The sequence below is a fragment of the Hyperolius riggenbachi genome, chromosome 7 (genome assembly GCF_040937935.1).
Source record: "Hyperolius riggenbachi isolate aHypRig1 chromosome 7, aHypRig1.pri, whole genome shotgun sequence".
Lineage (NCBI taxonomy): Eukaryota > Metazoa > Chordata > Amphibia > Anura > Hyperoliidae > Hyperolius > Hyperolius riggenbachi.
In genome coordinates, this window is record NC_090652.1 from 93,950,386 (window position 1) to 93,973,631 (window position 23,246).

The 23,246-nt window shown below is 44.2% G+C and overlaps 1 protein-coding gene across 3 annotated transcripts in view; it reads left to right on the forward strand.

Annotated features, from left to right (window-relative positions):
- The window catches only part of ECI1 (enoyl-CoA delta isomerase 1), a 29,164-nt gene extending 12,703 nt beyond the window's left edge, over window positions 1-16,461 (forward strand). For all 3 annotated transcript variants that reach the window (XM_068244345.1, XM_068244346.1, XM_068244347.1), the window contains exons 3-7: window positions 1,416-1,543; window positions 5,418-5,564; window positions 7,204-7,325; window positions 12,793-12,971; window positions 16,028-16,461. In XM_068244345.1, the coding sequence (XP_068100446.1) occupies window positions 1,416-1,543; window positions 5,418-5,564; window positions 7,204-7,325; window positions 12,793-12,971; window positions 16,028-16,194 (743 nt within the window). In that variant the 3' untranslated portion in view covers window positions 16,195-16,461. The remainder of the gene's footprint in view (window positions 1-1,415; window positions 1,544-5,417; window positions 5,565-7,203; window positions 7,326-12,792; window positions 12,972-16,027) is intronic.
- The last annotated feature ends 6,785 nt before the right edge of the window (window positions 16,462-23,246 follow it).

Genomic DNA, 23,246 nt, shown 5'->3' on the forward strand with positions numbered 1-23,246 from the left:
AAAATGCAATTTTTTTTTTCACCGAGTCTCATATTCTTTTTATTTAATTTCATTTGAAGGGCTGAATTTAAAAACATCGCCCATGTCAGTGTGATGTAAAATCGGTTTCATTCAGCTGCAAAATAAAATAAATACCATTTTGAACTTTTCAGCCCTTTCCTGTTATCAGAAGTGTTTCCTTAGTCAAGTAGAAGTGTGTCAGCTTCCATTTGGTTTTCAGGAGAACCAGGGCTGCATTTGACTTCTGTTTTAGTGCCTCATTTGCTTAGATCAGAGCACTGGTTTATGAATCCTTGCAATGAAGTAAAAATGGACCTCAAAGAAGTTCTTAGTAGGGCTAGTACTATATGTTTCCATGTTTATCTCATTTCACATGCCGGTTTCTGGGGATGGAGGCACCCAGAGTATCAGGGCAGTATCTAGGGTAAATTGCACCCAGGGCGAGGGTGTAAAAATTGCAGTATAGGTTGGCCTGGTATAGGTGCCCACAGTATCGGTTAGCCAGGTATAGGTCAGGGGGACCTATACCTGGCATAGATAGCCAGGCATAGGAGCTCCCAGTATAGCTAGGTTGCTATGCAGCGGCGGGGCAGATGCACGCTTCTTCAATCTCCTTCCTCCCAGGCATCCGTCGCAACGTTGGTAACAACGCCCCCTGTGATGACATGCGGTTACGTCATCACAGGGGGCACTGTTACCAACACAACAGATGCCTGGGAGGAAGGAGATTGAAGAAGCGTGCATCGCGGAGGTGAGTTGTAGCGCTATGCGGCCCCCCCCCCCCCCCCGCTCGCCACTGCGCCCACCCACCTGCCGCTCCGCCCAGTGCTCAAGGTGGTCGCACTGTCCACATGGGCCTGCAGACTATCAGGTTTTCTATTGGCATAAAATTTCATAAAAAGAGGTTTTTCTCTTACCTCTCTGAAAGTTAGAACACCAGTTGTACTGGAAAAGGTATTTTTTTTTTTAATTCTAAACACAGACATGTTTCTTGGGTACTAGCCTGCTTCCTCAGGTCAATACACAATGCCTTTTAACAGTGTGCATAGAGTATGGCCGCCCTTTGTTACAAGGCACTGTGTTTATAAATGGCTATACAAGAACTGCTTCAATCTGGCAGGAAGGGTTGAATTCCTTAGTACCTCAGTTGGCAGCATGAATTGAAATGTTCATATTTGGGCCTGAAACTGAGCTTTGTACTGGAGATAGTACACATTTCCAGGATTTTCTCTTGGCTGAGGTAACGTGTTGCTTATTTTCACTGCATAAAGCATTGTTGGAGTCTGCTGCTTGTTGGTCTATTCAGATGACATTGCTGGGAAGGCTGCCATGCTTCCTGATCAAAGGAGCTCACTAGAGAGAGCCTCATGTTACTGATGAGTAGGAGATAATGGCGCTTTTGTCTGTTTTCCCAGGGGTGGCTGTCATGAAAATGAAAAATCCTCCAGTGAACAGCCTCAGCCTGGAGTTCCTGACAGAATTCTGTATCACCTTGGAGAAGCTGGAGATGGACCGAGGCTGCCGGGGCCTTATCCTGACTTCTGTATGTTAGCATAGGCTCTGCACATGAATAATGTACAGTATGAGGAAGGGGTGTTGCGTTTCAAACAAGGGGAAGCAATCGCATGTAGTTTACCTTCTGTTTAGAGCAGGGGTCTCATACTCAATTTACCTGGGGGCCGCAGGAGGCAAAGTCAGGATGAGGCTGGGCCGCATAAGGGATTTCACAAAAAAAAGTCCTCAAATGTCATTATTAACAGTTTTAATTTTCTTCTGAACATGAAGTGTCCTACCTTATAGTTCACTTCAGTGCTCCCATTACAAGTAATCCGCTGTGTCCCCTCCACAAAACGAGGGCTGCAGAGCCCCCAAATCGCCCGGGGGGCAATCCGCCGGCATTTCCTGGAAGGGGCAGAGCTTTCAGTTTCTGCCCCTCCTGACGTCAATCGTGGCGGATCGCCGCCTCTGCCCGCCCCTCTCACTCTTCCTTCACAGAGAGGGGCGGGGAGAGGCGGCGAGCCGAGATTGACGTCAGGAGGCGCAGAGCTACAGCTGGAAACTCTGCCCCTCAGCCCAGTCGTGGATGTTTGCCCGGGGAATTTGGGGGCTCTGCAGCCCTCGTTTAGCGGCGGGGATGCGGCGGATTACTTGGGAGCACTGAAGCGAACTATAAGGTAAAATAGTTTGCTTCCGAGTCGCTTTTGCCGGCGCGGGCCACAAAATATTGTACCGAGGGCCGCAAATGGGCCGCGAGTTTGAGACCCCTGGTTTAGAGAATGCCATACTGTAGTGCAGGGCTGTGGAGTCGGAGTCGGGGCAATTTTGGGCACCCGGAGTTGGAGTCGGAGTCGTGGTTTCAGAAACTGTGGGGTCGGAGTTGCATGATTTTTGTACAAAATCCACAGCCCTGTTAAGTATCAGACTAAGGAGTCGGAGTCTGAGCAATTTTGGGTACCCGCAGTTGGAGTCGGAGTCGTGGCTTCAGAAACTGAGGAGTCAGAGTCGGAAGATTTTTGTACCGACTCCACAGCCCTGCTGTAGTGAATGGTGTTTATACTCCAATATGGAAACTGATTGAACCATGGGGGTTCCATTACTTGCACAGCTTATAGAATCAGTGTCAGAAGAATGGAGTCCCGGCATCATCTGCCTATAGCTGGAAACGCTCACATTTTCCGACGTGCCTTTCTTATTTAGAAAAGGGAAATTGTCTTTTAAACTACTTTAACACTTGCCGTGTTTTGTAGCATTCTCTCCTCCACTGCAGCTTGTCACAAGGGCAATGTAAGTCTATGGAGACTTGCACGCTATGTGGACGTGTTGTGATGGAAGTAGTGAAATCGATGCAAGCCCACTGCAAACTGTGGAGTGTGCTGCCGCATGATCTGTGCCTACCGTATGGATTATGCAGCAATGCAATTTTATAGAGCCACAGTAAATGTGCACAAGCATTCGCGGTAGCGGCGCACATGTGCAGAGCGCTGGTAATCCAGTGACTTACTTCCTGTTCGCCACACAAATGTGAAATTAGCCTAAAAGGGAACTTAAAGGGGTTCTGTGGTGGGGGTTAAAAAGACAGAATCCAACACTTGCCTGTTGCTTCTATCGGCCCTCTGCAGCTGTCATGTCCCGCGCCGTTCTCCTCCTAACCTCCGTTCCCCACCGCCGGTACCGGTCTAATCTTGCGTCTAGACTGCGGCTGCGTGGATGTGGCGTCATCGGGAGGTTACTGCGCAGTAGAAGAAAACTTCGTACTGCGCAGTAAGCTCCCGATGACGCGCACTGGAGCGAGCACTATTTGTCTATTTAGATGAATATTGGACCGGCAGCGGAACGGAGGAGGACGGCGTGGGACATGACAGCTGCAGGGGGCTGATAGAAGCACCAGGTAAGTGTCGTATTTTGTCTTTTGAGCCCCTCCACAGAACCCCTGTAAGGTGACGGATATATGGAGCCTGACATTCATTTTGCTGTCCTGCTGATTGCTGCCTCTAATACTTTTAGCCATGTACTCTGAACAAGCATGCAGATTAGCAGGACGTGTATTGTTTAAAATTAAACAAATAGGGATGATCAATGAGCTTGAAAATGGACCAATCAGTTTAAACCTGGGTGGGACTTGATTGGTCCATTTTCAACCTGCATATATTTGTATAAAAATGTACATATTTCTGCATGAACTCAGAAATATTTACAACTCACTGATCATCCCTATAAACAAGGCAGCCTTCCTATCTCTCTCACCTCAGGTTCCCTTTAAACATGCCTGAAAAGTCACACCCATAATGCCGCGCTTTAGAATAGTGGGCGGAGACATATGCTTACAATTTTTGTCAGTCAGGAAATAAGAATGCGTCTGAGGCACTTTTCATTTCTGCATTCTGATGTTTTTGATTGAGAAGAGAGATGATCAGGCTGCCATGTGATGCTCAGTCTCCCCCACAGCTCCAGATTGATGCTGTTTACAGCAATCTGTTTAAAGGAGACCTGAAGTGAGAGGGTTATGGAGGCTGCCTTCTTTATTTTCTTTAAGCAATACCAGTTGCCTGGCTGTTCTGCTGAGCCTCTGCCTCTAATGCATTTAACCATAGACCCCGAACTGGCATGCTGATCAGAAGTTTCTGACAAAAATGTCAATATTAGCTCGTGCTTGTTTCAGATGTGTGATCCAGATACTGCTGGGGCCAAAGAGAACAGTAGGACTGCCAGACAACTGGTATTGTTTAAAAGGAAATAAATATGGCAGCCTCCATATCCCTCCCACTGCAGATTCCATTTAATTGTTCCCCAGCATTCTGTGAAGACACCTGCATCAAGTCTGTACAACATATTGGATGAGAGATATGGTTTATTTAAGAAGCAGTATATTAACCAGTTCACCCCCAAGGGTTTTTAACCTAACGGACCAGAGCAATTTTCACCTGTCAGTGCTCCTCCCTTTTATTCCCTAATAACTATATTACTACTTATCACAAGGAAATGATCTATACCTCGTTTTTTTCGCCACCAATTAGGCTTTCTGTGGGTAGTACATTTTGCTATGAATTTTTTTATTCTAATTGCATTTTAATTGGAAAAATACAAAAAAAATGGGAAAAAATCGTTATTTCTCAGTTTTCAGCCATTATAGTTTTAAAATTAAACATGCTCCTGTTGATAAAATCAACACATTGTATTTGCCCAGTAGTCCCGATTATTAAACCGTTTAAATTATGTCCCTATCACAATGTATGGCGACAATATATTATTTTGAAATATAGGTGTTATTTTTCTATTTTGTTTTGTTTTTGTTCTGGCCATAATTACAAGCCCCTATGTAATAAAGTAAAATTATTTTTCCCTCATACAATATAGATTAAAAAAGCTGAGTCCCTAAGGCAACTATTTATTTATTTATAGCTGATTTTTTTTTAAAAGTGGGTTTTTTTTGAGGGGGGAAAGGGTGGAAATGTAATTTAATTTTATTAATATTGTGTGGATATTATGTATTTGCCTGTATGTGCAATATACTTTTTGGCCACAAGATGGTGCTAGTGAAAACTCTCCCATTAGGAAGTGATAACTTTTTTTTTCTTTTTACATTTTAGCAACTGTGACAGTTTCCTGTTTTGTGAATGGATGCGGCCGCTGTTCGCGGTCGCGTCCATTCACTCCAGGCAGTGCGATTGGGTAGAGGACCGCTCGGTCCTCTTCCCCAATCACCCAGCACGGGAACCCGACGGAAACGGCGGCGGTAGCGGCGCGGACACGTGCGGAGCGGCGGAGGGAACGCGCGACGTATTAAAACGTCATGTTGCCATTAATAGGGGAAAGCATGACGTTTTAATACGTATGCTTGCCGTTAAATGGTTAAGTGAAAGGTGGTAAATCTAGATTTCTATTTTTTTATTTTATTTGTTGTATTGTTTTATACCTAGGCCTCCCCTAAGATCTTCTCTGCTGGGCTGGACATTACAGAGATGTGTGGAAAGAGCAATGAACACTATGCAGCTTTCTGGAGAGCTGTACAGGAAATGTGGCTGAAACTGTACAGCTCCAACATGGTGACAATCGCAGCCATCAATGCAAGTATCTATTCTCCTGTCAGAAGCAAAACTGAGGCGAAGCAGGGGCGTAACTAGAAATCACTGCCCAGTATAGGTAGCCAGTTATAGGTGCCCCCAGTATAGGTAGCCGGCTATAGGTGCCCCCATTGTTGCCAGGTCTATACCCCCAGTATAGGTAGACAGCTATTGGTGCCGCCAGTATAGCCATTTATAGGTGCCCCAGGGTTATGAGGGGGAGCAGCAGGCACACACAGTGGCGGGTAGGGGGGGCCTGACCTCCCCATTAACCTGTTGCTGACCACTCCACGCCAATTGGTGTGAACGTGGTGGCAGCCCCAGGACCACTCCCCGCCAGTTGGCGGGAAGTCCTAGGGGCGGAGACTGCAGGGGACCGCGTGCGTTGATGCACGTGCGTCCCTGCTTGAGTTATCAGACTGCCAGCAGCGATTGTCGCTTGTAGACTGTTAGACGGCGAAACCGCCGTCTATTTACATGGTGCAGCGCTGTACTGGGACACACAGGAGCGATCCGCTGTCATAGGCTTAAGCCTATGACAGGAGATCACTGTCATTGGCTAGCGGGCTTCGGATAAAATATTTTAAAAATAGTATTTATTTATTTTTAAGAACACTATTTATTAAAAAAACAAAACAAAAAACATCCTGGGGGCGATCATAGCCTACCAACGGAAAGCTCTGTTGGTGGGCAGAAAAAGGTAGGGAACCACTTGTGTGCTGGGTTGTACAGCACTGCAGTGGCTTAATTAGTAAAAAAAATGGCCTAGTCACTAGAGGGTTTAAGACCGCAGTGGTTAAGCACTCCCACCTCCAGAATTTGCGGCGGCGGGCAAGGAGCACGGACTTACCTCTTGCGTTCCACGAGATGGGTCCCCAGTCTTCTCTGTATTGCCTTACTCTACTTCCTGAGCTAATGAGGAAGTAGAGTAATGCAACGTACACACTTGCGATAACGATCGTTCGCTAGGAACGATAATTGAAAGACGAACGATACGGCAATGATAGGAATGCAACGATGGGATGCAGCGATCATCATACACATTTTAACGATCGTTCTCACAGAAAAGAACGATACAAATATATGATTGTTAACTTGAAATGAGTAATGTAACAATCTTTACGGCCACGCTACAAAGGAAGTACTGAAGCTGGGCATAATTCAAAGCAGGCGCATTGGCCCTTGTAACGATCGTTCTCGGCCGATGTCTGTACACACTATAGTTTTGTAACGATTGTTGGTAGATACGATCCATCAGGTTGGATATTTCCATCTTCCCGATGTCGTTCTTTTGTCGTTCGTGTTAATGATCGTTGGGTAAAGTTTTTTTGGGGGGGGTTTTCCCCCCCGATTGTCGGCGGAACGATCGTTAACTAGCTGTTTCAAACGACCATAGTCGCCATTTTTACGTAGCATAAGACACTTTAGATATAACTAAGGTGTCCTCTGCATGCATTGAAGAATGTGAAGTGATGTAATGCAACATCCATGTGGGCAGGCAGATGTTAAGCACTTGTATAGAGGCTTCTGGAAGTTACTCATTAAAAATACTCTGCTTATAAAACAAATAATGACCATGACTTACAGAGCAGCGAGCGTGATATGAAAAACCTGCATTTATTTCCTGCCTTCCTCTACACAGGGTTCAAGCCCCGCTGGCGGGTGCCTGATGGCCTTGACGTGTGACTACCGGATCATGGCGGACAACCCAAAATTTGCTATTGGCCTCAATGAGACCCAGCTGGGCATAGTGGCACCCTTCTGGTAATGTGGAAAATGTATTGTGTGTGTGTGTCAATGCCACCTCGTCATGTTTTCGGTTTTCCAGTAGATAAACGGTCTAGGAGTGGCAGAAATTCTATCTTGCACATTGTTCACATAATTACAGGTGTGCTCGTGCGCTGTGTGGATCGTGGTGCTTAGCTATGAGGCAAACAACAATCCCTCTATTTATTCTGTGTAAGAGATCAGGAAATTGTATTATTCAGCTGATTAAATGGTTTCACACTTTTAACAATAAAATAGAAACACCAGTATACTGGCGGATAGATGCCTGGCAGCATAGATTACCATCAAAGCTGACCTGTTGCTTTACATGAATCGGTAGCACACATATCCGTATGGAGGCAGCCTACCGTAAGAGGGGTCTGCATTATAGGTGTTTACTTAAGCCGAACTAAATCCATAATTCAATAAGGCACATTCTAAAGCTATTAAGCTAATTAGTGCAAATTACAAGTATTACCTTTGGAACTGAGCTTTTCAGATTTAATGACCTATTGTGTAGCTGTGCATGCTTCGAGCTGTGCACCTATCCATACAGCCTCACTTCTTTTTTTTTTTCTTTATGTACATGATGGTATATTTACATTAATACACATTGCATATCTATACTTTTAGGTATTGATCATGGAGATAAGACTGTGCTCAGCTATAGTGATGCATTCCTGGCCACAAAGAGTGAACCTCTGAGAAGAGGGAGGAGTCAGGCAGGGTTAGGTGATGTGTGTAGAGTTTGGATAATGGTTCCTCTTAGCTCCCTGCTGACTATTTCATGTTGGTGATAATGGGATGGGGGAGCAATTTGGACACTGTAATCTCAAAAAGAAATGGGACCTATGGATGAGTGAGAACAATTTCAGGAAATGGAAAACGGTCCCAGTGTCTGAGCGCGCAGGGGCCATGAAACAAGGGTTTAACCATTTAATCGCTGCTGCATGCCGCTTTCCAACTTCCCACACTTTTGCCTTCACAATCGAATGTCAGGAAAGTGGAGATTGGCGTGCAGCGCATCGCTGAAAAATGGTAACATAGGTAAGTTAACCCCTTCCGCCGTGGAACGTGCTCCCATACATGCCAGGGCAGTTTTACATTTTGCTAAACTGTTCCTAAACATCTCTCTCTATCTATCTATCTATGTATGTATGTATGTATGTATGTGTGTGTATACATATATATATATATATATATATATATATATATATATATATATATATATATATATATATATATATATATATATTTGTGGCAGAGTTCAGACGAGCCAACACAAATGTTTGTCCACTCATTAATGCAAATTGATTGTCGTATGCATTACAAAATAGGCTGAACTAGGGCTTGAAGATCTCTCCTGCCTCTAGATTCCTATTGCTAATCTGAGGTCTTATAAATATGGAACACGTCCTGCTTCCTCATGCTCATTATTAGAGATATATTAATCCATGCCTTGCACTGAGGAGGAGCAACAACTCTGAAACAGCTGTATGCATGTTTGATTAGGCTCTTTTCATAAACGGGACATTTTGGGACATTTTTTTGTTCATTTTGCCAGAATATAAAAACTGACCGCCGTCGGATCCTATGGTAATAAGAGCATCCAATTACTTGTCAGTCTAATAGATGCGTTGCAATAAGTGCTATGCAAGCTCCAGACAACTATGATTTTTATGGACAAGCGAGTACAATTCTACTAGAAAACCATGTTAGAAACGCATTTGCTGCGGATCCCAATGGGCCCATCGGAGTGAACACTTAACGGTCTACATCCGGTTTAGATGTGAACCGAGCCTTAGTATGGCTCAGTAAAATGAATGGACTATAGGCACACTATATGCCAACCGCTCTGGGTGTGTACATTCTAGGGTCATAAAGGGATGATTTGCATATCCAGCAGTGATGCATCATGGGAGACCTTTCTTGCTCACATAAAGCTGAATGTTTGCAAAAACCTTCTGTTTTAAGAAGGCAAGTCCAGGCCTCGGTCTGGACTGTGTGTTTGGTTTTAGCCTTATCCACAGCTAACTTACGTATCAGTAGGCCATTTCCTATCCGTCACCTGCATCCCACCCAGTAGCTAAGTCTCCAACCGGGTAGAAATGGTGCTCCAAACCCCCAGCAAACAAACTAGGAAGTGACTCCTCCAGAACCACAGCAGTCAATCCACTCTCCAGTAGACACAAAAGAGGGCACATTCAGGTCACTATTCACTTTTTAAAGTCATTTAATGCCTTGGGGAACCACTCTTAGCAAATTGATAATTCAGTAGAATCCTTTTTATAGTAACTCCAAGGGACCAGGGAAAGTAGTTTACTGTATCAAAAGTTTACTATATAAGAATTGGTCATACATTGTGTATTTATACAGACACATTTGCTGATGATTGAGATTACTATATTCAGAGGTTTATTATATCAGAGATTCTACTGTATAAGCTTTGGGGTTGAAACTTCAAGGAAACCCTATTTTGTTAGAAAATACAAATTCTATATTTGTAAAGCAAGAGAACAAAAAGTGTGTATGTCTTCAGTGGGCTCCAGACAACAAACCAGCCAACATGGTTCTATTATCCTCCCTAGCGGTATTGACGGTTATACACGTTCATACAAAACATGTTGTGAACAGTACTTGCATGCATACACGTTAATACTCTCCTGCACTGTATACTAGACCCTTGCTTGGTTATGAAAATTAATTGGATCACCTTTTGTACAGAAATCCAGGGGAAATTGAACGCCAGGGGGGTTAAATATGCTCAACTTTAAAAATGCGCGAGTACAAATGGGACTTGTTAATATACTGTACATTCTTTCTTATTAAAGACACAAGTCTGATCTTTATTTCTGTAATAAAACACTTAAAGGGATACTGTAGGGGGGGTCGGGGGGAAAATGAGCTGAACTTACCCGGGGCTTCTAATGGTCCCCCGCAGACATCCTGTGTTGGCGCAGCCACTCACCGATGCCACGGCTCCAGTTCACTTCTGGAATTTCTGACTTTAAAGTCAGAAAACCACTGCGCCTGCACGCCCGTGTCCTCGCTCCCGCTGATGTCACCAGGAGTGTACTGCGCAGACACAGACCATACTGGGCCTGCGCTGTGCGCTCTTGATGACATCAGCGGGATCGAGGACACGGCAACGCAGGCGCAGTGGTTTTCAGACTTTAAAGTCTGAAATTCCAGAAGTGAACCGGAGGCGGGGCCGGAGCATCGGTGAGTGGCTGCGCCAACACAGGATGTCTGCGGGGGACCGTTAGAAGCCCCAGGTAAGTTCAACCAATTTTCCCCTGACCCCCCTACAGTATCCCTTTAAAAACCGAGTAAAGGTGGACATACATTAAAGTGGAACAGATCTCTTGCACAGGACAGAAGGAAACATATAAAAATACACCCTGTATGTATTTAGAGAGTTAAGCCTGTCCAATTCCCCCTCATCTGTGACTAATCACAAGTGTAATTTGATCCCTTAGCTGAGTCAGCTGGCTGCCTCAACAGAGAGCGAATTGGTAAACCGATATGTCTGCTTCCATGAAAGCAGGAAGTAGACATGCAGATTTGTTGCAGGATTTGCATTAGCTGAAATGTTTTTTTTTAAGGTTATGCTGTTGCTTCTCTTTTATGGGAGAGAGTTCTGAGTTCAGGTCCGCTTTAACTGATAGCCACCCGATATGACCAAAATAGTTCCCTCTCTGGTCTAAATCTGATCAGAGAGGCATCTAATCTGCCCACCCACTACAAATAGATTTCAGCATGAAATCTATTCAATATCTTTGCTGAATATCTGGCCCTCAGAGCCAACCAGAACATGATCCAAACTATGATCAGGCGTCCATGCTGGGGCCTCGATTAGTGGCACCTTTACAACAATGAGGATTAAATTGGAATGCCTCCCCAGGCTTACAGATAACTGTAAAGCAGTAGAAAAGTTTTACATAAGTTATAGTATGTTGGCGCTTTGATGCTTGTATGTCTAATATTGGATATGTCCTAAATAAAGAATTGGAATCCTGGACAGGTGCGGACCCTCTGCTTCTAGAACAGTTATAGTGTTGGCAACTAGATTAACAGGTTCATACATATACACTACACGAAACATACTGTACATAGACATATGACTTTGGTAGGGATTAGATTGTGAGCTCCTTTGAGGGACAGTTAAAGAGGAACTCCAGTGAAACAATGTAATAAAAAAAGTGCTTCATTTTTACAATAATTATGTATAAATGATTTAGTCAGTGTTTGCCCATTGTAAAAGTTTTCCTCTCTCTGGTTTACATTCTGACATTTATCACATGGTGACATTTTTACTGCTGGCAGGTGATGTAGCTGCTGCTTGCTTTTTTGGCAGTTGGAAACGGCTGTAAACTGCTATTTCCCACAATGCAACGATGTTCAGACAGGAAACTGCCAGGAAAATGGTCCTCACAGTCTCCTGTGGGAGGGGCTTCACCACAATATCGGCCATACAGAGCCCCCTGATGATCCATTTGTGAAAAGGAATAGATTTCTCATGTAAAAGGGGGTATCAGCTACTGATTGGCAGGGCTGTGGAGACGGTCCAAAAATCTTCCGACTCAACTCCTCAGTTTATGAAACCACAAACTCCGGGTACCCAAAATGACTCCGACTCCTTAGTCTGATACTTACCGGGGCTGTGGATTTTGTACAAAAATCATCCGACTCAGACTCCTCAGTTTATAAAATCACTAACTCCAACTCTGGGTACCCAAAATTACTCTGACTCCACAGCCCTGCTGATTGGGATGAAGTTAAATTCTTGGTCATGGTTTCTCTTTTAAGTGATAAGACAATGTACACTCTGTACAGCGATGCGGAAGATATCGGCTCTTTATCAACACTAAATAATAATAAACATACACTGGAAAGACTATATAAAACATGTATAAAAGAACACAGAGTTGCTTTAAAATTGGCTGCATCCTGGGGACATCATGCATATGTTCTGGTATTGCCATAAATTACACTAATCTGCTCTGAAATTTTAGAATTGTTAAAACATTTATTCCGTGATTGTTACTTCTGAAGCACAGCCCCCTAATCTAAACTTGGGCTAGGAGCACACTAATTGCTAGCATTGAAGGTATTAAATGAAAAGTCAGATCAGGGCTGAGTACTTTGCAATGGGAGGATAGAGGAGGGAGGACAGAGCGGGTTATGGTGTGATGTTATGTCAGTTCAGATCTTCCTGAGACGCATTGGGTCAGGTGTACACGCACTAGGTTTTTGCAGGGACTGCCTCAGTCAAAAACATTATAGCACGTGTGCCGGCCTTTTGGGTGGGACGTTGCTGTCTGACGTTTTACATCCAAAAACAATGCAAACTGTTCAGATCAGCTGGTAGTTGGGACTGCAGTAAGCTCTAAATAGTTTCTTTATTACCATTGCTTCAGATCACCATAATGTGTTACTAAACAACTATTTGTATTTCTTGCAGGTTCAAAGACACCATGGTAAACATTGTTGGGTATCGTGTGGCAGAACGGTCCCTCCAGCTGGGGCAAATGTATTCATCCCCTGATGCCCTTAAAAATGGTCTTGTGGATCAGCTAGTTCCAGAGGACAAGGTACTGAGCACAGCAGCTGCAGCCATGGCCCAGTGGTTTTCTGTTCCAGGTAAGGGTATCGCATGAGAGCCAAACCAGTAAACCTTTTTATTTTTATTTTGTTGTTTTTACAGCATTTATATTTTTCATGTAATATGTTTACTTTGACAAGCAAAGGACCATGTTCTACATTTTATAACAAAAGATATTCCCCGAAAAAGTTAGGCATCCACCAGTTTTTATGTTATGTTTAAGCATCGTTGGTTACGGCTCCTATTTTTAAAATGACACAGCCGTTTCCACCCTTTTCATTAACCTTTCACCTGTCACACTTCTCTTGGCTGAAGAGGTGACAGACACAGGCCGTTATGCTCGCACATTGTAAATTACACACAGAAAACCACCGAATAGAATGCGAAACAAAATGATGGTCAGTTTCTCACAAACTTGGTCTTCTTTACACCCCTCAATCTTTAACCCCAAAGCAGCCAGTCTTTGCTGGTCCTGGCAACTTCTGGCAGGTCACATGGTACCTGTTGTAACAAAGTCAATGTCATGGTGAGGTGTGACTTTGGTCACCTCCCTCTGACTGCTAATGTCCAGTCTGTCATTCGCTAGGATGATTTGACTGTGGTGGGGAATATAGCTGGATCCAGGGCTGTGAAGTTGGTACAAACATCATCGGACTCCGATTCCTCAGTTTATGAAACCTCCGACTCCTTGACTCTGACTCCCTAGTCTAATTCTTACGAGGACTGTGGAGTTTGTACAAAAATCAGACAGTGGCTTGGAGGCATGTCCCTTTTTTATATTAAAAACTGCCTCAGGTTCACTTTAGAGAATGTGATTCATCAGGCCAGGCCATCTTCTTCCTGTGTTCAGTGGTCATGTTCTTATATACTCAATTTCCCATTGTATGTGCTTACAGGTCAGGGGCCGCATAAACACTGTGGTGTGGTTAAACAGCCTGCTGCAATGCACTGCTTGTTCTTACACTTTTTCCTCATGGTTCCTCTTCCTCCTCACTCATTTAGTCCACTCTGACTCTGAATAACCATATCTTCTTCTGTACGCCAGATGTTTCTGTCAAGCACTGCTTCTTTCAGTTGTTGTATAGCCATGTTCCATAGCTTCACAAACATCTATCATGGTTAGTGTTATGTTTTTCATCAATCTGTGATACATTAACTCTGTTACTGAGGAATAACGGTAAATGTAAAAGCCCAGGATTCAATGCAGCTGCCAGTAGGGTTCGCGCTTGTGCAGTAGCACAAAGCCACACGAGTCGTGTCAAATATGTTCAAAGGGCATTCCAAGTACAGGAACAGAGGAGTGTACTATCCGGAGACTTCTTTCTACTGAGGTAAGTATTTTCATTACAAGGAAGCATTAACACATTAGCAGCTTCAAACAAATTGTTTTGTTTGAAATCTGCTGTGCAATGTACACCTCTGTCTGCAAATCTCATTTGGCTGCCTAGTGCGAGCGGTTGGACGGTTCTTCACTTCCTCTGAACTTCCGACAGGACTTCTGCGTCTTGATCACATGACGTGGTTGGGATCCAGGAGGCTGTGTCGGCATTACAGCTGTAACTGTGACGCAAGCTCCTGGACCCAAAACATATCATATCGTGATCCGAACCAAGAAGACCTGTCGGGGATGTACATCGCCACCGTTGTGGAGGAAGAAGAAGCCAATCCAGATGGGTAACCATAAAAGCTCCCTGCCACCCGCTCTGCATACCTGCCAGACTAGGGTAGGTGCACTTCCCCAGCAGCAGGAAAAATTCGGCGCTGCACCCAAATAAAGTTTTTAACATTTGGTTGCTAAAGGGTTAAATAGGAATCACAGCAAGTTTATTTCATGAGCAAATACAACTGCACTGACAGTACAAAGTCTTATGATTTGTTTTCATTGTCTCTTATGCTAAGACAACACTTAGGCCCGGTTCACACTTGCGGTTTTGCAAAAACCGCACCGGATGTCCGGACCGCACCGGAGCCGGATCGGACCTGAACCGTACGGTTCCTGTCCGGATCCGGTCCGGTTGCATACGGTTTCCGTGCGGTATGAACACGGTTGCGGTCCGGATCCGGATTCTTAAAGAGATAACAACCTGTATAAAAACAAAAAAAAATGTTGGGGTCTGGGAGGTCAGCAGAAGGGGGACCTGTGGAATCAGGCCCTCCGCTGTTTAGCACTCACCTCCACCTCCAACATGCTGCCAACATCTCCAGCTCGTGCTGCTCCACTCCAAAATGGTTGCCCATGTGTCCCCGATACAATATCGCCGCAACAATCCTCCTAGGAAGTGGGGTAGAACATCCGGATTTTTTGCCAGTGTGTTGTGCGCTCTCCGGTTCTCATTGGTTTCCATTGGCCGGATGGTGCAGTCCGGCTCCGCCCCGGATACGGCTGCCGGAGGAGCCGGACCAAAAAATAGCGCATGTTGGAACGGACACCGGAGTCCGGATCCGGTCCGGATCCGGTCCGGCTCCGGTCCGGACGAAACGGACACATGTGAACCCTGGCATAGACTTACATTGCTATGCCGTGCGTCCGTTTCGTCCGGCCAGCATGCGGTGCGGCTCCGGCACGGCTATTCCGGATAGCCACCGCTAATGTGAACCGGGCCTTAAATGTTGGCCTTTCTTTAAAGAGACACTGAAGCGAAAAAAATATGATATAATGAATTGGTTGTGTACTATGAATAATTACTAGAAGATTAGCAGCAAAGAAAATATTCTCATATTTTTATTTTCAGGTATATGGCGTTTTTGTAACATTGCATCATTCTCTAATATCTGCAGATTACACAACACTCAGCATTCAAAATTATTCTTTCAGAGCAGTCTGTGAACTAATGACCTCTCCCCTGGCAGAGAAAAAGTAAACAGTTGAGATAATAAAAGTCAGAAGACAGCCCTCTCCACCACTTGTGAAAGTCTTAGAAATAAATTTTTTGCATAGAGATAATTGGAGTTTCTTAACTCTTCCTGTACTGGAAACAATTAGACTGATGTATCTGATCTTAATGTTTTATTTCTTAGCTGTACTACACATACAAATCATATCATTTTTTTTTCCGCTTCAGTGTCTCTTTAACAATATTCCTTTGTGTTACAGATCATGCTCGGCAGATCACCAAGTCGATGATGCGTAAGGACACTATAGACAGACTAGTCAAATACCGTGAAGCTGATATCGACAATTTTGTCAAATTCATCTCGAAGGAGTCCATCCAGAAGTCCCTGCAGGCCTATATGGACAGATTGAAGCAGAGGAAACAGTAACCTGCCAAGTGGATGTTTCCTGCATAGGAAAGTCGTAAATGCTATAAATAGGAATGCCAGTATTTAGGCAGTTAGAACCCGGCATCTTCCACCTGTACTGTGGCGGCATCTGCTGCAGGAAGCTGTGCCAGTTGTGTCTTTACTACTGCCTACTCTAGTTCTCACTCTATTTTCTGAACTGACTGTAGTACTGCAGAGTCAATGTTATCATACAAATTATTTTCACAGCTGGTAGTTTTGTCAACTTAATAAAAAATATTTTCTGAAGGAACGTCTAAAATGTACCGTAGAAGACATAATCTGACCAAATTATATATTTTTTTGTTTCTTTGTACTGGTATTTATCTATGGACCTGTAAACCTGAAGTTGGTGAAAAAGTATATATATAGTAATATGAAGGGATAGAGTTTGAATGCATCATTTTACATTCCAACGGTCTTAATGTTTTCCAGTCCAATATCTTGATCACCTACGGCTACTCCCCAATCATCCTTAGTATTTGCTTTTTTTCCTGTGTGTGTGTGTGTGGGGGGGGGGGGGGGGGGGAGGGAGAGAGGGGGTGTGTGAGTGCTGTAGTGGGTGTGATCCTGAGGGTCTCCTACCTTTTCGCTCTAGAGGGTGGGTGCCAGCTCTTGTGTACTGTATTTTTGCCGTATTGCGTGTGTGCCAGCGTATCTTTCTAATTACATAGTTTGCATACTAGTGCAGCATGGGGCTGGGAGAGAGGGAGATCAGAGTGTTAAGTTTTGGCCAACACTTTGAGCCACATAGGGTGACGTCGTGCCAGACTAGATTTGGCAACAGCGCCTCCAGTGATTAGCTCAAATGTGCCCAGGTAACATTTAAAGAGAATCTGTATTGTTAAAATCGCACAAAAGTAAACATACCAGTGCGTTAGGGGACATCTCCTATTACCCTCTGTCACAATTTCACCGCTCCCCGCCGCATTAAAAGTAGTCAAAAACTGTTTTAAAAAGTTTGTTTATAAAGAAACAAAATGGCCACCAAAACAGGAAGTAGGTTGATGTACAGCATGTCCACACATAGAAAATACATCCATACACAAGCAGGCTGTATACAGCCTTACTTCTGAATCTCAAGAGATCACTTGTGTGTTTTTACCTTCTGTCCCCAGCTTCTCTCATGCACTGAACATTACAGGCTTCCTGCAGACAGCTCTGCCTATGTCGTTAATTCCTCAGTATGTGTCAGCCAGCTACTTTCACAGCCTCCAGAGGAGGATTTTTAAGGTGCCCATACACTCGTCAGATTGGCAGCAGATAGATAAGAAATGCATCTGATGGTCTATCTGATGCGTTTTTAGAACATTTTTTACCAGGATAGAATTCCAACAGATTTCAGTTTGAAATCTATTGAAATTCGATCTGATGGCATTTTTTTGCCATCAGATTTCCATTAAGGCCAATGCAAAAACTGATAAGCAATCTCTTCAGATCGACCTAAATTTTCCACCCTGCAAGTTCGATGGAAATCCATCGAAATCGGCCATCGATCGGTCGATTGGCCAACCGATTTGCAATCGATCGATCGATCGGGATCGATCGGTCGGCCAGAAAATCGGCTGAGTGTATGGGCTGCTTTATCCAGCTCTCTTCTATCACTGATAAGATAGCAGAGAAGCTGCTGGCTTATGTAAATAAAACAGACACTGGAGTGTGCATAGAGGAACAGTTCAACACTGAAGAACTTGGCAGCCTTCCAGACACTGGGCCGACAAGTCTGACAGGGGAAAGATACATTGATTTATTACAGAGATGGTTATAGTAGAAAGAGTTGCAGCAAGCCAGATCACATTAGAATAGGTTTAGGAACTTGTAGGATGGTAGAAAAAACGTTGTAATTTTTGTTAGAGTCACTTTAAATTATGTGGCGAGGTGAAGCATTGGGCCAGCGGCGTTTAAGGTGACATCTTTTGTCCTGTCAGGCGATCTCTGTAGAATGATGGTTTACTTAGGCCCCATTCACACCGCACGTGTTCCCATCTGTGTTTACTAATGTGAACAAGGCCTAGGGTTTTTAAGCAGTGGAAAATGTATCTGGTCTCCCAGAATGTTTTTTTTTTTTGGCTAAGGCCTAGGCTAAGCATCACTGGGAGGGTGGGGTTACAAACTAATATAAAGCAATACAGTAGAATCCCTTTATAGTAAACTTTATCAGAAGTTTACTATACCAGGATTAGTCATACATGGTATATTCATACAGGCCCATGGTTGGGACCTGGGGTTCCAAGACAGCTAATTTGATGATCTATTGCTGGTGCCCAAATTAGCCACTGAGTGCTGCTATAGCCGTATTACGGCCTATGGTGGTGCTAAATTAGTTGATTAGCACTACAGAGCCTCCTGCACAATTATGTACCTTTGAAATGGAAGAACTGGTGACTTTTATTAGCTGCATAAAATAAAATTTGCATAAGCTTCAAATTATTAGCATTGCATTGACCAGCCCTAGTTTACTGATCAGTGTATCCAAGTGCAAGTTCTGCATTCTAAAGCCACATATAGAGACGGAAGGCTCTTGCTGGCTGAAACAGTCCATTCCTTGCTCATTCTGACCATCTGTTTGCTGCTAGGTAGAGACAGTCATGCATGCTGGGCTTGGCTGAGCTGTATCATGAGTCTTATGAAGGGGAGGAGGGGAAAAAATCAGCCCAAAATGTCCCATCTCATTGACTGTAAAGTTTAAATCTCTGTGTGCACCTTAAAGTGTACCTGAAGCCAGTGGCGTAGCTAAGGAGCAGTGGGCCCCGATGCAAGTTTTACAATGGGGCCCCCCCCCCAAGCACTCTATACGTAACAAGTGATACGGCACACCAAAACCTGCCAAGGGCAACTACAGTTTTAGAGGTGCAAGAAAAGGATGGGAAACAGCTTGTTAAGGGTTACCACTATTCAAAGTATCTATAGAAGTAATTATTATGAGCACAGGACCAATAGAGAGCTAATACTGAAGTTGAGGGGGCCCCTCTGGCCTAAGGGCCCCGATGCGGTCACTACCTCTGCAACCCCTATTGCTACGCCCCTGCCTGAAGCGAACAGGTATTCATATACTGTACATACCAAAGAAGAGGGAAGCCTCTGGATCTTGCAGAGGCTTCCCACACCATCCTGCCGTGGTCAAGTGTGGCCCATCTGACAAGGGCCTGTCGGAAAGGAATATTAGGGCTGTGCACCTCTTCAGATGTGAGCACGGCTGTGCTCATGCCAGAAGAGGGGCATGGCCCTAATGTTATGGAGGGTCTCAGGCAGCAAAAGAGGTCTGGAGGACGGCGTGGGAAGCCTCTGAAGGAGCCAAAGAATTCCCCCTGTTTGGGTAAGTATTTTGTTTTTCACCTGAGATTGGCCTTAGGTTTGCTTTAATATCATAGCAAGGTAGTTCTATAGTGCCTGAGTTTTTTTTTGTATAAGAAACAGTGGTCATGGAGTGCTGCTTCTCAGCTTAAACTGGGATTCCAAAATGATTTATTTTTTTAAGGAACCCTACAAAATAAACAAATTACTACTACTAATAAATGAAAGAGTCATTTCTCAGGGTAACATTTGTGCTTGACCTATTGAGCAATTACACACCACATGTTACAGGTACTCAGACCCTTCCTCTGGTGTACCAAACCCTACATATTCCTCCTACTTATTTATGCAAACTCTCCTAAGGATCAGAATAATTTATTTTGCCAAGTACAAAGGGGGGGGGGGGAGGTTGTACCCCAAATTGCTTTTGGCTCATACAGGTTATGGAAAGAGCGGTTTGGATGGTGAGAGTAAGGACGGGAAATGTCTGAAAGCTAAGGCTGTCATACTATGGTGCCACCAGTTGCACTTGGCAATCATCTGTTATTCCTAAGGAGACATTGAAAGATGGGGGCAGGGGGAGGCGAAGATTCAACAGTGATGGCCCAGTTCACCATGAAAGAGAATCCTGATTGATGGCATTTGGCAATGCTGGCCAAGGTGTTTTAGTTCAAAAGGTGCAGTAGTGTTCATTTCTGTGGTGGGTCTGGGCTTCTTGGCAGCAATTGGCAGGGCTGGTCAAGATACTCTGGCTGTTACAGAAGCATCCAGCCGTGGCGGCCCTTACTTCCGGATTAGCAGCTGGCATCATGGAGGGGCTGAACCAAAGGCGTCCCTGCTGTGGTGCAGCAGCAGCCGATGGAAGAAAGGAGCCGGCATCCAACAAGGCCAAAGGTTTCCCGATCACCATGGTATCTTCCAACCTCAGTGAGTCCTCGACCATCTGGGTAACAGCGGTGGACTCCACATGGCCTGTACCTGCACAGACAACTGACCCAGGCAGTGGCAAGGCAGAAAAAAAAACTCCAGGTCCCGGACTCCCTATGACCCGCAGGAGGTAAAAACCCCCAATGTAATGCAATTTTAACTTTGATTAAATTGGTCTACACTCACAGGGGTTGCCAACAGATACATGCTAAGGTATGTTCTAAATGGCAAAATTCACCAATCACTGCACATGATACTTTATCAGTGTAACTATACTAGCTCCGGATTGAAAGCTGAGTCACCAGCGGCATATGAAGTTGACTTCTAGATGTTGTCTTGGCAATAGACGTGATGTTTGTTTAATGTATATAGTTGACTTTGTTATTTGTGAATAATGTTCCTCAATGCATAGAACAGTCAAACCTAGAGGTGCACGGTCTGTAAACATGGCATATTGATATTGTTGATTAATCTGCTCTTATCAGTATAAAGGTGGATTTTACGATTACACTGCTGTACTGTAGAATACTTGTCAGCTTTGCATTATGCTATGTACTGTTGTATGTGTCATATTGGGTCTGTAATGAACACTAGTTGTGTACATTATTTTTAGTACTTTAGTAAACTAAACTATACTGTAGATGTATATGAAATGTAAAAAAAGTGATACAGTTTCCATCCAGGAAAATGAAACTGGCCTATAAGGGCGCATCTGATAGCAGCTCTGGGATTGGTTGTGTATCTTTGTGCTGCTTTCTCACAGCACGGTTCTGCTGGAACGCGATCATCTATCAACCTGGTGAACGGAATTCAGACTGTACACCTAGTGTATATCATGTAAAAATGTTTTAATCACAGTTGCACTTTATCACACAATTAGCTGTACATAGAAAAATCACATTTAACATTTTCCCAGCAGTATTTTAAATGATACATACTTACATAGTTATTTTGGTTGAAAAAAGACATACGTCCATCGAGTTCAACCAGTATAAAGTACAACACCAGCCTGCTCCCTCACATATCCCTGTTGATCCAGAGGAAGGCGAAAAAACCCTTACAAGGCATGGTCCAATTAGCCTTGTAAGGGTTTTTTCGCCTTCCTCTGGATCAACAGGGATATGTGAGGGAGCAGGCTGGTGTTGTACTTTATACTGGTTGAACTCGATGGACGTATGTCTTTTTTCAACCAAAATAACTATGTAACTGTATCATTTAAAATACTGCTGGGAAAATGTTAAATGTGATTTTTCTATGTACAGCTAATTGTGTGATAAAGTGCAACTGTGATTAAAATAATTTTACATGATATACACTACATAATTTATTCACAAGATGCCTAGTAATACTGTTCACATGATCTTTGTATTCAGTATTATAGTTTGAGAAGAAAAAAAAAGAGAGAACTTAGTTACCCCTGACCATACAGGTGAGTGAGAATGTGTATACACAGAGAGAGGGCATAAAATGCATACAGACCCCACTCGACTCAACTGACTACTCCTCCCCTACAGTGTGCTCTTTTCACCTGAACTACTGCCCCCATAATGTGCCCTAACCCTGTCTGCTCTCCTAACCCTTTTGTGTGCCCATCCACATCTGTCCTCCCTATCCCATTGTATGGTGCTCCCTCACCTTTACATTCCACCTATATACACCTTACAGCACAATTGTTCTGCCCATCCCCAATTTGTGATCCTCTGACTTCATTATTTTACTCAACCCCATTCCATGCTCCTTCCTCGATTTGTCATATTCACACTAAGATATGCTTCTCTCCAAGCTCATTTGTCCTACCCACCCACACTAATGTATGCTCTTTCCCAGGGCCGCCATCAGGGCATCAGAACTATCACAACTGTATGGGACCCTTAGGCAGTCCGGGGCAAGCCAAGTTGACGTCTGCATCCTGTGGGAGCCCTCCTTGTGTTCTACGGCAGTGCATATCCACGTTCTGGTGCAAAACACCACCAGGGAAGCTACAGTATAAGGGGGAGTGGGGTCACTAAACACCATTATGGAAGCTATATGGGGGAGGGGGCCACTAAACACCATTAGGGAAGCTATATGGGGGAAGGAGGGAGGAAGTACCACTCGGCACCACCAGGGAGGCTATATGAGGAGGGAAGGGGAGGCAACAAACATCAACATGGAAGCTATATAAGGGGAGGGGGCACTAAACACCACCAGGGAAGCTATATGGGAGGGGGGGGGGAGAGGAAGGAACAATAAACACCACCATGGAAGCTATATGATGGAAACTATATGGGGGAAGGACCACTAAACACCACCAGGGAAGCTATATGGAGGAGAGGGGGCCACTAAATACCACCAGGGATGTTATGTGGGGGATGGAGGAAGGACCACTAAACAGGGAAGCTATAGGGAAGGGGGGCACTAAACACCACTAGGGAAACTATATATTTGGGGGCACTAAACACCAAGGAAGTTTCAGCCTGGGGCCCACCCCCCTCTCCTCCTCCCCCCCTCTCCCCATTTTGGGCTCACATACAAATGTACTCTAGAAATTTTGCATGACTTTATGGTAGGGAATAGATTGTGAGCAATTCTGAGGACAGTCTCCAATAGGGATATGTCTAAATGCGGCGCGCACAGCGCCCCACAGCGAAACTTTTAAATGGGTGTCACCACGCACTGGAACATCGGCGTGGTCATGATGAGTCATGGGAAGACTTAAAAAAAAAATACAACACAAAATAAGTAGCGGTATTATTCACAGAGATTAGGTCTGACAAGATACATTTTAGATAAAATATTCAAGTAGTTACATGCCTCATGATAATTCATCAAGT